General features: G+C 39.5%; 1 protein-coding gene and 1 pseudogene across 1 annotated transcript; one reads left to right on the forward strand and one right to left on the reverse strand.

Annotated features, from left to right (window-relative positions):
• The first annotated feature begins 6,476 nt into the window (after positions 1-6,476).
• On the forward strand, positions 6,477-7,505 carry LOC125176126 (putative olfactory receptor 52P1). Its single transcript, XM_047877058.1, has one exon. The coding sequence runs from the start codon at positions 6,477-6,479 to the stop codon at positions 7,503-7,505; it is 1,029 nt and encodes a 342-aa protein (XP_047733014.1).
• Positions 7,506-13,870: 6,365 nt separating this feature from the next.
• On the reverse strand, positions 13,871-14,805 carry LOC125176077 (putative olfactory receptor 52P1; annotated as a pseudogene).
• Between the last annotated feature and the right edge of the window lie 236 nt (positions 14,806-15,041).

Raw genomic sequence — 15,041 nt, forward strand, 5'->3', positions numbered from 1 at the left:
TCAGCAGGACGCGCGGTGAGCCCAGCGTCCTCCTACGCCGCCATCTTCCTCATCTCTTCTGCCCATTTCTTAACTGGGTTATTTTTTGGGTATTGAGTTTGATAAGTTCTTTATAGATTTTTGATAGTAACCCTTTATCTGATATGTCATTTGAAAATATCTTCTCCCATTCTGTAGACTGTCTTTTAGTTTTGTCAATTGTTTCCCTCCCTGTGCAGAAGTTTTTTATCTTGATGAGGTCTTTATAGTTGATGTTTGCTTTCGTTTCTTTTGCTTTCCTTGATGTGTCTAATAGGAAGTTGCTACCACCAAGGTCAAAGAGATGGCTCCTTTTGTTCTGTAGGATTTTGATCATTTTCTGTCTTAAATTTAGGTCTTTCATCCATTTTGAATTTTTCTGTACACTGTAAGAAAGTGGTGCAGTTTCATTCTTCTCCATGTCACCATACAGTTTTCCCAATACCATTTGTTGAAGAAACAGTTTTTTCTCTATTGGATATTTTTTCCTGCTTTGTTGAAGATGCGTTGACCATTTCTGGGTTTTCTATTCTGTTCCATTGATCTATGTGTCTGTTTTTATGCCAGTACTATACTGTCTTGGTGATTACATCTTTGTAATATAGCTTAAAATTCGGAATCTTGATGCTTCCAGTTTTCTTTTTTTTTTTTTTCAGGATTGCTTTGGGCGTTCGGGATCTTTTTTGGTTCCATACAAATTTTAGGATTATTTGTTCTAGCTCTGTGAAAGATCTTGGTGGTATTTTGATAGGGATTGCATTAAATGTATAGATTGTTTTGGGAAGTATAGACATTAAGCAATGTTTGTTCTTCTAATCCATGAGCATGAAATGTTTTTCCTTTTTTTTGTGACCTCTTTAATTTCTTTCATAAGTGTTCTATAGTTTTCAGAGTAAACCTCTTTAGTTAGGTTGATTCTTAGGTATCTTTACAGAATTTTTACAGAACTTTTGGATCTTATGTCAGGTAAGAATTCTAAAATTCTTTTGAAGTGAGAACAATTGGGTGAACTTCACGTCCCCTCTAAAAAGGAGGGTCTGTGGGCCACCTGTGTGGCTCAGTCAGTAAAGCATCAGATTTTGGCTAAGTTCATGGTCTCATTGTTCATGAGTTCGAGCCCTGCATTGGGCTTTATGCTGACAGCTCAGAGGCTGGAGCCTGCTTCGGATTCTGTGTCTCCCTCTCTCTCTGCTCCTTCCCTGCTCATGTTGTCTCTCTCTCTAAAAAATAAATAAACATTAAAAAATAAATAAACATTAAAAAAATAAATAAATAAAAAGGAGGGTCTGTGAGTCCTCAAGACTGGACTTCAGTAAGTTAGGAATGATGAATCTGACCTCACTCATAAGGATCTCTCAAGGTGAGATGGCTCCAGGAAGAGATGCCTCTTTTACTCTTTTCTCTTTTGCTATTGGCATAATCTCAATCTATGGCCCAGTCACTCCCAGAAATCTCCCCTGGTTTACTCACTTGTAAACCCCTGATCTATGGCTTTCTTCTATTCCCATGGTACGCTTCACTTAGAGACTTCATACTCTTGGCCTGACTGGTCATAATTTAAAGCAGACAAAATAGACTGAGATGGCTAAGTTTTATAATTCAACTAAAGGATGTGGCCAATCAATAAAGCAGGAAGACAGCTTTATATGAGAATATTAATAACAACATTATAATTATAAATAATTGTAAACCAACTAAATATTCAGCAAAGAAGAATCAATGAATAAAGTATAATATCTGAATTCAAATAATTTAATTAATTGTGGTATCTTCACTCATTAAAATGTATATGTCTCATAGTACCTCTATTGAGTAATAATAAATATACAATTTTAGAAGTAATAAGTACTTCACCAGACCTACATGCAAAACATGAGTGTATCTCATAAATATAACGTTGAGAAAAATAAAGATTTGTAAACTGGCATGGCATAACACCATTTACAAAGAGCTTAAAAATGTATGTTCCAAAAATATATGTTACAATGTTATTCATTAAATTAGGATTCACATTTATGTGGTAAAAATATTTTTAAGAAGTATAAAATGTTGAAGGAGTTATAATGATACAATTCATCTTCCAAAGATAAAAAAAAAACTCCACAAGTAAACTACTTGCCGCACAAGTAAAGAGCCCCGAGGCTCTTACTCTTTTTGTAACATTTCTTATTTTTTAAATTATTTGATTAATTAATTAAATGTTTAATTTACATCCAAGTTAGTTAGCATATAGTGCAACAATGATTTCGGGAGTAGATTCTTTAATGCCCATCCCCCCTTCTACAACCCCTCCAGTAACCCTCTGTTTGTTCTCTATATTTGAGAGACTCATGTGTTGTCCCCCTCCCTGTTTTTATATTATTTTTGCTTCCTTTCTTTTATGTTCATCTGTTTTGTATCTTAAATTCCTCATATAAGTAAAGTAATATGGTATTTGTCTTTCTCTGACTAATTTTGCTTAGCATAATTCACTCTAGTTCCATCCACATAGTTGCAAATGGCAAGATTTCATTCTTTTTGATTGCCAAGTAATACTCCATTATATATATAGATATATATATCACATCGTTATCCATTCTTCCATCGATGGACAGTTGGACTTTTCCCATACTTTGGCTCTTGTTGATAGTGCTGCTATAAACATTGGAGGGCATGTGCCCCTTCAAAACAGCATACCTGTATCGTATCCCTTAGATAAATACCTAGTACTGCAATTGCTGGGTTGTAGGGTAGTTCTATTTTTAATTTTTTGAGGAAACTCCATCCTGTTTTCCAGAGTGGCTGCATCAGTTTGCATTCCCACCAGCAGTGCAAAAGAGATCCTCTGTCTCCACATCCTTGCCAACATCTGTTGTTGCCTGAGTTGTTAATGTTAGCTATTCTGACAGGTGTGAGGTGGTATCTCATTGTGGTTTTGATTTGTATTTCCCTGATGATGAGTGATGTGGAGAATTTTTTCATGTGTCTGTTGCCCATCTGGATGTCTTCTTTGGAAAACTGTCTATTCATTTCTTTTGCCCATTTCTTCACTGGATTATTTGTTTTTTGGTTGTTGAGTTTGATAAGTTTGATAAGTTCTTTATAGATTTTGGATACTAACCCTTTATCTGATATGTCATTTGCAATATCTTCTCCCATGCTGTCAGTTGCCTTTTAGTTTTGTTGATTGTTTCTTTTGCTGTGCAGAAGCTCTTTATTTTGATGAGGTCCTCAAAGTTCCTTTTTGCCTTTGTTTCCCTTGCTTCCAGAGACGTGTTGAGTAAGAAGTTGCTGTGGTCAAAGTCAAAGAGGGTTTTACCTGCTTTATCCTCTAGGATTTTGATGGATTCCTGTCTTGCATTTAGGTCTTTTATCCATTTTGAGTTTATTTTTGTGTATGGTGTGAGAAAGTGGTCTAGGTTCATTCTTCTGCATGTTGCTGTCCAGTTTTCCCAGCACCACTTGCTGAAGAGACTGCCTTTTCCACTGGATATTCTTTTATGCTTTGTCGAAGATTAGTTGGCCATACATTTGTGGGTCCATTTCTGGGTTCTCTATTCTGTTCCATTGATCTGAGTGTCTGTGTTGCCATGTAACATTTCTTAATCTATATTGTGAATATATGGATACATCCTATATTATTCTGTATAACCTTTCTGTTTCTAACAGATGAAAATAAGAGTAACCCATATTATCATTGACAGGCTTGAAAATATCATGAGTTATATGAAATATACAGAGTTATTTCTATATAGTTATATTATCTATAATCCATATTTTCTCCATGGTTTGGAGATACTGTCTTTATTATGTAACATATGGTATATGGACTTAGGCATTTGTATTGATGCTATTCTGCTCAAATAATCTGCCTGTGCCTGTACCATACCTTATTTATGATATGGTGCCTGTACCATAAATTATTTAAAGTACAACCATGTTATGATACATTTTAATATCTAGTAGGACAATAGTCCCTGTGTTATATCATTATTATTTTCAGATATTTGTTATTCCAGTTGAATTTCAGAATTATTTTGTCAAGATTACAAGGAAAGTGAATAATTGAAATTTGTTTGGATTGGCACTGATTTATGAATTCATTTGAAGGAGAAGGCATAGCCTTCAAATATAGTTCTGTTTTTGGTTTTTATGACACTAGAAAACAAAACCATGTAAGATCTCATAAATTATGACACATAATTAGTTCATATTTAAAATAAATTATTTTGTTTGCTTATTCACTAACTTATTCATTTATTTTACTCTTCTAATCTGCCCACTAATGCCAAGCATGATGCTAGTGACTGGGATACAGGATTTTGGAAGAAATCAGACCAGGGCTATTCTCCCTGGGTAGTGTGATTATCCAAAGAACAAGATTAAAAGTTGTGAAAGAGAGGTCAAGGATGCAGTACTATGTCAGCACTTGATAGGACTTTGGGGACACTCTACAAGAAGAGATTCTTTAGAGGTTCTATGCAGGGAATTCACCGGACCATGGATGTAAAAGTGAGAAAGCAAGGCTAGGAAGAAAGGATTCTTTCTGGTTGCTACCTGTCATTGTCATCCATCAGGATCTCGCTGGGACAGAGAAGAAAGAATGACTGATGCAGGATTCTGACGTGGTACCAGAGCACAGCTTCTGCAGGGAAGGCTGTGTGGATATGACTATGATCAGGTACCCCGGTGCTTGTCTACATTTGTTGATGATTCTTTCTGTTGATGTATTGATTGTTCCACGCTCTTCATTCTGCCACTCCTTCCCTCAGCCCCTGCTTTACTCCTGCTGACACCTGACTTTGACCAAGTTTCCCTACAGGGCGAGGCTAAGGCAGAACTTGCACTACAATTTAGATATCTCAATTTAAAATTCTATTTTAATGTTTATTTATTTTTGAGGGAGAGAGAGAAAAATTGCATGAGCAGGGGAGGGGCAGAGAGAGAGGGAGACACAGAATCCAAACAGTCTCTAGGCTCTGAACTGCCAGCATTGAGCCTCATGTGGGGATCAAACTCATGAACCACGAGATCATGAGCTAAGCTGAAATCCAATGCTTAACTGACTGTGCCAGCCAGGTGCCCCAACAGATTACAATTTAGAATCTAGCCGTTTGAGTCTTACTTCTGAATTGTCTTTGTATGATTTTGAGAGTAGTTGGACCTGTCCTTTGCATTATGCAATGGATGTGTTAGATTATTTTGGGCAAATTTTCTTCCTCTGACCTAATGAAAAACAAATATGCTATATCTTGACCCAGAAGCTGAGGTGATGCTGGGATATGAGAAGTGGGATTGCAGAACATACCCTGAGGGAACGTCTATGGTAAAGCCATTGGCCTAGGAAATACGTTAGAGTAAAAAACCTGGAAAACAATAAGGACAGATGGAGCTAGAGCTGCTAACATTTTACCAGGGTATCCAACAAAAGGGGCTGTACCTCTGACGCCTTCAGGAGCATGACTACCCCAGTCATGGAGTAAGGTCCTACCGGCTTCCCACACTTATACATATCTGGGAAAGAGAGCCTTTGGAATACAAGTGGCCAGGACTTCCTCTACTTCCAGATTTAGCTTTAATTTCACTGTCTCCTCTCAGGCTCCTCCAGGACTGCCAAAGACTGGAACATGCCCAGAACTGCTAGGGTCAACCAGCCTCATCCCCTGGGAGCTTAGGGAAGCCTCCAGGGTCAAGTTTATCCAAAATAGCAGTGGTGCCTTGAGAGTATGCTTTTGGGAAGGAGGGAGTAGCAAAGAGCTAATTCTGGGCACCTAGGGGGACTTTCCTTAGGTTACTTAAAGGGCCATACCATGGATTGTGGGTGCCGAGAGTGACGAGTGGAGACATGCCGGGCACAGAGTGTGTTCCCCACGAGCCACACGGATGTATGTGTAGATATAGCAACATACAGCCACACACACTCACACACACACATTTGAAGAAGGTGTCCAGGACCAGCTTGCCACACTCTGCCTGCCTCCTATTCCGGTAAGTGGTTCAGATGAGGTGGCTTCGCACTTCCATCCTGGTATCCTGGTCTCAGGTTCCCAGAGCCCTGTCTCTTGCTTCATTCTTGGTCCTCACTGAACAGCTCTTTTGTGGACTTATTTCATCTTAAGTGGACTGAGAGTGGTTTTGAATACTCTGTCACAGTGGTTGGTATTTCTATCCACGTTTGCCGCACAGGCTTCAAGTGACATTCTCTAAATGGATACACATTCAAAATTACACATAATAATTTTTGTGAAAATGATGTCTTGTGTGAATAATGATTCAGTTCATCATGAATAACACATTCAAAATGAAATATGTATTTGTCAGATGTTACATCACATTATTATAACTCTAACAACGACAGCATTCTACTATACGACATGACATAAGTTAGCTTGATTCCAGAATCATTTTTGAGTGTCTACACATTCCACCTTTTGAATTTTCCATTTTGAAAACATTGATTCTTTTGGAATTTGAGGCTCATGAAGTTTTTTATTTATTGTTCTTCTCAGGTATTTCCCCAAAGAATCACCATGACCGTTTGCAATGCGTCCCTGGGTCACCCACCTTTCTTCATTCTCCAAGGCATTCCTGGGATGGAGGACAAGCACAGATGGATCTCTGTCCCCTTCTCTTCCATGTACTTCATCACCATCCTTGGGAACTGCACCATCATCTTCACCATCTGCACTGAGCGCTCCCTGCACAAGCCCATGTTCCTGCTCCTCTGCATGTTGGCCCTCACAGACCTGGGCATGTCCACTACTACCATTCCTAAGGTGCTGTGCATCTTCTGGTTTGGCCAGAGTGAGATCAGCTATGTGGGCTGCCTGGTCCAAATGTTTTTCATCCACTTCATATCTGTGTTGCAGTCAGCCATCCTGATGACCATGGCCTTTGACCGCTATGTAGCCATCTGTGAACCTCTGCGTTATGCCACCATCCTTTCCAATAGTCGCATTGGGCTCATTGGCCTGGTGAGTTTAGTGAGAGCCATCCTTTTCATTCTGCCCATGCCTGTCCTCCTCCAGAAGATGCCCTTTCGTGTAAATCACGTCATCCCCACCACCTACTGTGAGCACATGGCTGTGGTGAAGATGGTATGTGTGGACACCACAGTCAACAGGATATATGGTCTGGTGGTGGCCTTGTTGGTTATCGGGCTGGACATCTCAGCTATTGCTTCATCATATGTGCTTATCATCCGGGCTGTACTGCGACTGTCTTCTAAGGAAGCCCACCACAAAGCAGTCAACACCTGCACCACACACATTTGTGTCATGCTTATCTCATACACTCCCTCACTGTTCTCTTTTCTCACTCACCGCTTTGGTAGGGGAATTGCACCCCATGTGCACACCATTCTTGGGAACCTCTACTTCCTTGTTCCTCCAATGCTCAATCCTATTATTTATGCAGTGAAAACCAAAGAGTTTCGGGACAAATTGACCAAATACGGGTGCTGGAAGAAGGACCCTGTAACCATAACCCATGGTCAGAAGCCTGTCTGATCATCCAGCAGTAGTGGGTATGAGGAAAAAATGTTTAGTGGAGGCAGTTCCTGGGAGTATTGACTAGTGACGAGATATGTCGTATTGGGCAGATTGACTGCCCCACTCTTGCACAGAGAGGCTATGTCACAGGAGACCTCCTTGCTCTCAGTAACTCTAAAGGTCTAAAGGAAGAATCGTTCCCTATGAAGTTAAAATAATGACATATTCTCTCCTTTCTTGACATGCCATTTGGGAAAGTTATATTGATCATATTTTTAAAAGCACTTTCAACAAAGCACACAAAGAGTGCATAGAAAATAAGTTAGGATGTTTCCATATGGAGACAACATTGAACAAAAATAACTGGCCCACAACTTTACCATGTAAGAGCGAGAATTATGTGGGTGTGAGCATGCATTTGTATTTGTTTGCTTCAGGGGAAACGGGGGATGGAGATTGGGGGCAATGAGAAAGGACAAGGAAGAGTACATTAATATTTACAGTCACTGCTTTATTTTCTCTGCTAGTTCACCCTACGTTTGGGTAAGAGACTGGTTATTTCCATGAAGAACAAAGGAATATGCACAGGAGACATAAGCTGCCAGTCTCAGACAGCTCTCAGAGGAAAAGGTTAAAGGAGAAGCTCCTGACCGTAAAGGTTTACAAGCATTGGACCTAATTTCCTACTTGTAGAACCTCCCAGAGTCAACTGTTCTGCTCCTCTGAATGAATTCACTGTTTGACAAGATTCTCTCACAAAGAAAATGTTTGAGAATGCCCTGCTAATAGTTATAGCTACAAAAATCGATTTTATACTGGAAACCTTTGAATGCAGACCTCTGTAAGGCAATTTCTATGGGTGCCCAGGATGACGTCCTGAACAGGTATTCATGGCAGCTGTGGAGTTCAGGTCTTGTGCCCACGTGTGGGAATTCATTGATTCAGAGGATATCGTTTCTCCTTCTAGAAGGTTATTGTAGATATAATGGTGAATATTGTAAATTTCATGAAGCTGAAACCAGAAAGATTCTAGTGTTGTTCATCATATTGTATAACTAATATATGAGTCAGAATTCAGTAAAAATGATGCCTATGGTTATAGCCACATGACCACTATTTAAGTGAGTCTCTTACAATAGTTTACCAGGAGGGAAAGAAATGAACCTTCTCCAGAGTGTTGTGCCTGCAGTAAGAAATAATAACAACTGTTTCCAGTATGCTGAACCGTTGAATACCAAGGGCTAGGACATTTCAGAACTTGAAATAAAGGGCACAGGCTTGAGGCGGAAAAAAAATGAGGATTGAACAGGAAGTGCCTGTTCTATGAATGGAAGAAATAGGAGCAGTAGGTTTGAGGAAGAGTCCAGCTTGTCTGGTTAGAGGACCAAGGTCAGATAGTTAATCCTCTACAAAACAGACCAAATTCAAACCAAAGCCAAACTATTCAGCTCAATGGCTTATGATGTAAATGACCTATATGTCAGTAGTGAAGGGGACTGAGCCTGAAGAGCTGTGATAACAGGAGGCTTAGTTTTTGCTGAGATCGAGAGTGATTTTCTTTAATCTTTTTTGAAAGGATTTGAGATACAGAAGGGAATCCACATGCTGTAAATATTTTTTTGTTTTGTTTTGGTGAGATATTCTCTAAACATGAGTAGCCTTATTTTGTTTTGTTTTTGGGTTTGTTGTTTTTTTTGCTGAAATTATGGGCTAAAGATTTATTAAGGTCTGAACACAGCACACCTTGGGAAAATGTACTGGGAAATTGGCAGCAGCACCTGGTTCTGTGAAAACTTGGGAAACTGAAAATCAGAGAAGGCATGGAAAGGAAGCCTGACTGTGTTTCTTTTCTCACTGGTATTTTTCTTCTTCACAAGTGTTATTAATCTATGGTTGATTGTGTTCACTGCAGTATGACTTCTCTCCTGTGGCCTTGACTTCTCTCCTGTGGTCATGCTGAAAATGTGACAGTTGATATTACTGGACAACGAACTTGTTCTGAACTCCGGTTCAGCTGCATGCTGCTTGAAAAATCAACACTGGAGAGATAAATGATGGTGGGTGAGGAAAGATTGCTTTATTCCAGAAGCAAGCAACCCTGGAAGATGGTGGACTAATGTCTCAGAGACTGTCTTTCCTGTCCAGGTATAACTAGAGGGATTTACAGGAAGGCATAGTGCAGGTAGGGGGGCTATGTGCAGGAGAAACAGGTGCCCAGGCATTTTTTTGTATGTAGACATGACCCTGAACAGACCTGCTGGCATCCCTGGTGGCTGTTTTGAGTATAGTTAGGCCTTATCATGTGGGAAATTTCTGGCCCTTTACTCCTCAAGGCTAGTGGTCTACAATTGTCAAGGAAAGCAAATGAGTTCTGCTGCAACCAAAGGACTTATGTCAGTCAGCACACAAGGTGTGCATTAGCTTGCAGCAATTAACCCTTGAAACCGGTTGCAGTGCTGTTAATGACAAATATGTTAACTGACTAGTTTACCCTTCATGCCTATAGAATTGTTCCTAGCCATGCAAAAATTAGAACAATGTTCATATGATTGATATCCTGGTCAAGCTTAAATCACTCTCTGCTTGGCTTTCAAGTCTTTGGAGGCTAATTTAATGCCAAGTCCTCTTCATTTTCATTATCTCCACTGAGGAATTTTTGTCTTGAGATGTCCTAAGTCTCTCAAAACAAATTATAGATAACTATGCAAATGTTCGTATAAATAATGGTCTTATAAATAAACAATTTTCTCATAAACTATGAGGGAGGCAACACATCTGAATGGAGTCTCAGGTATTGGGGCAGAAGAAGCTGAGCAAGCAAACTCTAGCTGGAGTTCCTTGACTAGGTTTTATGTTTTACAGCTAATTCTCTAGGACTCTTGGCTCCACCCTGTGGGGAACTTAGTTCTATCTTCTCGGTTCATGGTTTCACCCTTAGTGATCCTTACTTTTTCATGAATGATTACATATGTTTGCAGCTGAGTAATTTTTAGCCTGTTTCTTGCCAGTAGAATTTTGAAGGTTCAGGGCTTCCTTCCACTTTGAACCTAATTAGCAGAAAGAGGTAAGGCTTCTTTCTCAAGTCAGCACGAAGGAATCATGTGAAACCAGGTGATTTACTTGGGTACATACTGGTACTCCCTTGCCCTATCATAAGACTAAATGAACATGTGAAAACATCCTGAACTAAAAAGGAGATATGACCCTCAAGTGTTTAGACACTTTCAGAATGAAGTTTGGGGCCACACAGGTAAGTCACAACACCTGCCTTGGAGATAGCCAATGGTGAGGGAAATCCAGATTGGAGAGTGGAGGAAGGCAATGATGAGCATTAGTTGCAGCCCTGAGATCAACTGCAGAATTCATCCCACTATTGTCTTCTGAGTTTCCCCTCCGGGGAGAAGGGAACTTCTTGAACCCATGGGGAGTAGAGCTGAGCTGTATAAAGGGTAAATTATGGCAGCCAGGAGAAGGTAGATTGCAGACTTCATCCTACAGAAAAAGTAACCAGATGAGGGTCCCTCTGCTTGCCAAAGTCATGCCTACCAAAGATTGCTTCCAGGCAATGATTAGGACTGACCCTGGAGATACTAAGGGCAGAGCCACACCTGGAAGGTTAAGAAAAAAAAAGTCTTCTGACTTTAGCTTCAAGACTTCCCAGTGATTTTGCTGCACAGAAATCCAGATTGCTTTCACTCAATATTTTCTCCCTCCTTCACTCATGGTCAAACTTGGATTGTAGTCTGATGATTTTCCCAGTCTCCCCTGTCTCCCTAGCTTCATCCACACAGGTATTTACACTAATAAAATTCTTCCATGTTTAATTTTGTCATAGAGTCTCCTTCTCTGAGGACCCAGACTAACATAGTTCTCTTGGGCAAACCCAAAAAGAAGGCAGGTGTCATGGTGACTGGCTGATGCATCCCATCACAGCCAACTTCTAGGGGTACAACGTGTATCATAACAGTGGAGATTGGATGGAGGTGAGGTGGGGCATTAAAAACAGTGTAACTAGAAAAGGAAGATATTTTCAGTTTTCCAAATAGTGACAACTGTTTATTCTACAACGTACATACTCTTACTTAATTATGAGTGTTAGGAATGAGGTAGGCACATAATAGTTGCCATGTTTTTATGATTAACACCATTCTTGATCAATGTTACACTTAGTCTTGCTGCACAACTTCTTGGTTATCTTTAAAGAGACAACATGGGCATAATAGCATGGGAAGACATTTTATCATCAAAAAGAGAATTTAGGATCAATCACTTACTACCTGTTTAATTATGGGAAAATTACAAAGAAATTGAACTTCTGTAAATTTACCTGCAAAGTGGATATTATTACATAACCAGTTAAAGTTGAAATGGTTCCCTAAGCTATTATATATTAAAAAAACCCAGCATAACTAGCCTAGTGGCACAGAGCCACTTAAACAGATGGTATTTCTGCTGAAATTGATAGAATGTGAGAAACATAAGATAGGCCTCTTCCATTCACTCTTATTCTAGGATAGAACTACCTCAACCTTAGCTATTGCCCTGAACTTTATGGTTTCTTATTACCCAGTATCCTCACATGTTTATCCAAGGTTTGAATGTTATCATTCTTCTCCATCACTCATATTATATTGGTGACAGTAGATTACTCAGTCCTTTATTTTCTTGCTTTTTTAAAACTCTGACATGTTGACCATGATGGTGGCTGAAAGTCAGTATCAGGCATAAATCCTCTCTCTATGCTCCAACCTTCGATGGGAAATCTGGGTTATGAAGTACAAAAAGGCCAGGGAAGCCTTCATAGATTAGTTACCTGACTCTCCCCTTTTTCCTTCCCCTCAGTCCAAACTTACACAACACACTCTCTACAAAAAAATACTTTCATAGTTAAGAATGAATTAGGGTATTTCTTTACTAAGAGAGACAAATAGCAGAACAGGCTAAAGATAATGGTTTCTTTCTTTTCTTGTGTGGATAATATGATTCACTCCCGTTTTGTAGGCATCCCCCTACACTGAAAGCTAGGCAAGACCAGTGGAAACTGAAGGAAAAGGAGTATTTAGTACAATCAAAGGAATATTTAGTACTGTCAAAGTCACATGAATTGAGGATGTTCTTAAGGTTTATAGACTGGTGAGCTGAACAGAGTAGAGAGGAGGTCAGGATTGGTCAGAAGTCCTGGCTAGGGATAAAAAGTACATGCACAACTCCTTCTCACAGTGTCATTATCTTTTTAAGAATATCAAGCACAGGATAGAAATTTAAAAAGGATTTAAAAATTTAGGATTATTTTTCCTGAGTTTATGATAATAACAATTATTTAACTTTAAAACTGTAACTATCCTATTTTTTACTAGTTCTTATATTTCATGGATTCATTAAATTTTTTTTTTGGAAATGGAGTCATTTCTGCTTAAATATCCAATCTTGTGTTTGCCTTATTACATTATGCAACTGACCCTATGATGACTATGTACTTAAAATGATTAGATAGAAAGCACTACAATGACTCAAATATTTCAAAGTGGCAAAGCTTCATCACATAAGTTGGTCTTTGTTCATGATCGGAGTTACCCTGGAATATCACTTAAGGAACAGGTAGCTTCCTGTTAACATATATCTTTTTTTTTTTTAAGGTAAATTTCCTGGTCACAGAAGTCTTTCGAATTAGGCATCTAGACACATGTTTTCCCTTGCAATGAAACCTGTGATATGTATTTCAATAATACCACAACCTGTGTCTATATGTCATCTTCAAATTCATCCATTTTTGTTATAATCATCACAATCATCTAATTAATATCGTGAACATGTTGCACTGCTGTTGCATTAGAAATAATCCTGGTGAAAAGACAACTTCCGTGTTAAAGTGGTATCCAAAGATAGTGAGTATGTTAGGTGCTTTCAGTAGTAAGACATTCTTTGGAAACAGACACAGAATTTAAAAATTAGAAAATAGAAAGCCAAAGTAAGTATAAACTTTCCAGCAAGACAAGGAAAGATGATCTTGGCTCATTTACAGAAAAATCTTGTGTGTAGCTGATGAACGTGAACACAGATGTGAAAGTCATCAGGAGACCTGTGCCATAAGAGTGCTTCTGTCTAAACAGACATAGAAAGAGCAATCTTGGCCTCTTCCTTTTTTAGTTCATAGCTCAATGAAAGGATAAACATCGGTTCTTCATGCAAGCCAAAACAAAACAAAGCAAACAAATAAACAAACAAGCCAAAATGTGGGAAACCACCACACACAAACGTTCCTTCTGATCTATTTGTTCCACAGCCCATTTAAAGATATAACTGGGTCTTGGATGGTTGGGCAAAGCACTGTCAGTTGTTCTCACTGTTTATTTACTCACAGGTATATTGTCAGCACTCATAGTCTATGCAGGCCCTCTGCAAAGGCATTTGGTCACCTTGTGCCATATTTCCTTCATTTTTCTACCATAGATGATGGGGTTGAGCACTGAGGGTAGAAGAAGGTAGAGATTGGCAAGGAGAACACGAGCATGAGGTGGGATATTGTGACCAATGCGGTGCATGAGAGACGAAAAGAGTGCAGGAACATAAGTGACAAGAATGACAAAGAGGTGAGCTGAATAGGTGTTGAGAGCTTTATAGGTAGCATCTTGAGAGTTGAGACATACCAGAGCCTGAAGAATGAAGCCATAAGAGAAGCCAATGAGCAGCAGATCAAGTCCCACCACTAGCAGAATCACAAAGAGCCCATAGATATGGTTAGGTCTGGTATGGTCACAGGCCATTTTCACCAAAGCCATGTGGTCACAGTAGGTATGAGGAATGACCATGTGGCAGAATGTCAACCTTTGAAGTAGAAGTGGCATGGGTAGGATAAGAATCACACCCTTGCCAGAGCCATCAGTCCCAGGCATCCAACTAAGGAATGGCTCAGAATTGTGTTGTAGCGTAACGGCTCACATACAGCCACAAAGCGGTCAAAGGCCATTGCGACAAGTAAGGCTGATCATACCACAGATGTTCCAGGGATGAAAAACATCTGGGTGAAACAGGCATTGGCAGCTATATCCCCATCATTGAACCAGAAGAGGCAAAGGAACTTGGGCAATAGAGCCAGAGTAGATATGAGGTCAGCTACCATCAGCAAGGCCAGGAGCAGGTACATTGGGATGGGAAATGTGGGCTCTGTGGCCACCAGAAAGAGAATAGCACCATTGACAATGAGGACAGCCAAGAACATGGAGGAGAAAGGAATAAATAACCACAAGTTCTGTGACTCTAAGCCTGGTATGCCCATCAAAGTGAAGTTCAGGATGCTGGAATGGTTGAAGATTAGCATCATAGATACTGTTGGTGGTTGTTAAGTGAAATTTAGACATCTGTCAATGAGACGTGCATGGTGGTTGTTGTTTTGTTTTTTTGTTTTGTTTTGTTTTGTTTTGTTTTGTTTTGTTTTTACAAGTTTGGCTTTTAATGACTTGCTGAGATGGGAAAGATGGAAAAATACCTCTCTGGGGAAATGGAGTCTTCATTCTGGCTTCAGATCTATCTCTAAACATCTATATTGTTTTCACA

Source organism: Prionailurus viverrinus, chromosome D1 (assembly GCF_022837055.1).
Source record: "Prionailurus viverrinus isolate Anna chromosome D1, UM_Priviv_1.0, whole genome shotgun sequence".
Classification (NCBI taxonomy): Eukaryota; Metazoa; Chordata; class Mammalia; order Carnivora; family Felidae; genus Prionailurus; species Prionailurus viverrinus.

Bases quoted from the DNA above. Each gene is read 5' to 3' on its own strand.
- LOC125176126 (XM_047877058.1), top strand. From the start codon at position 6,477: ATGAAGTTTTTTATTTATTGTTCTTCTCAGGTATTTCCCCAAAGAATC.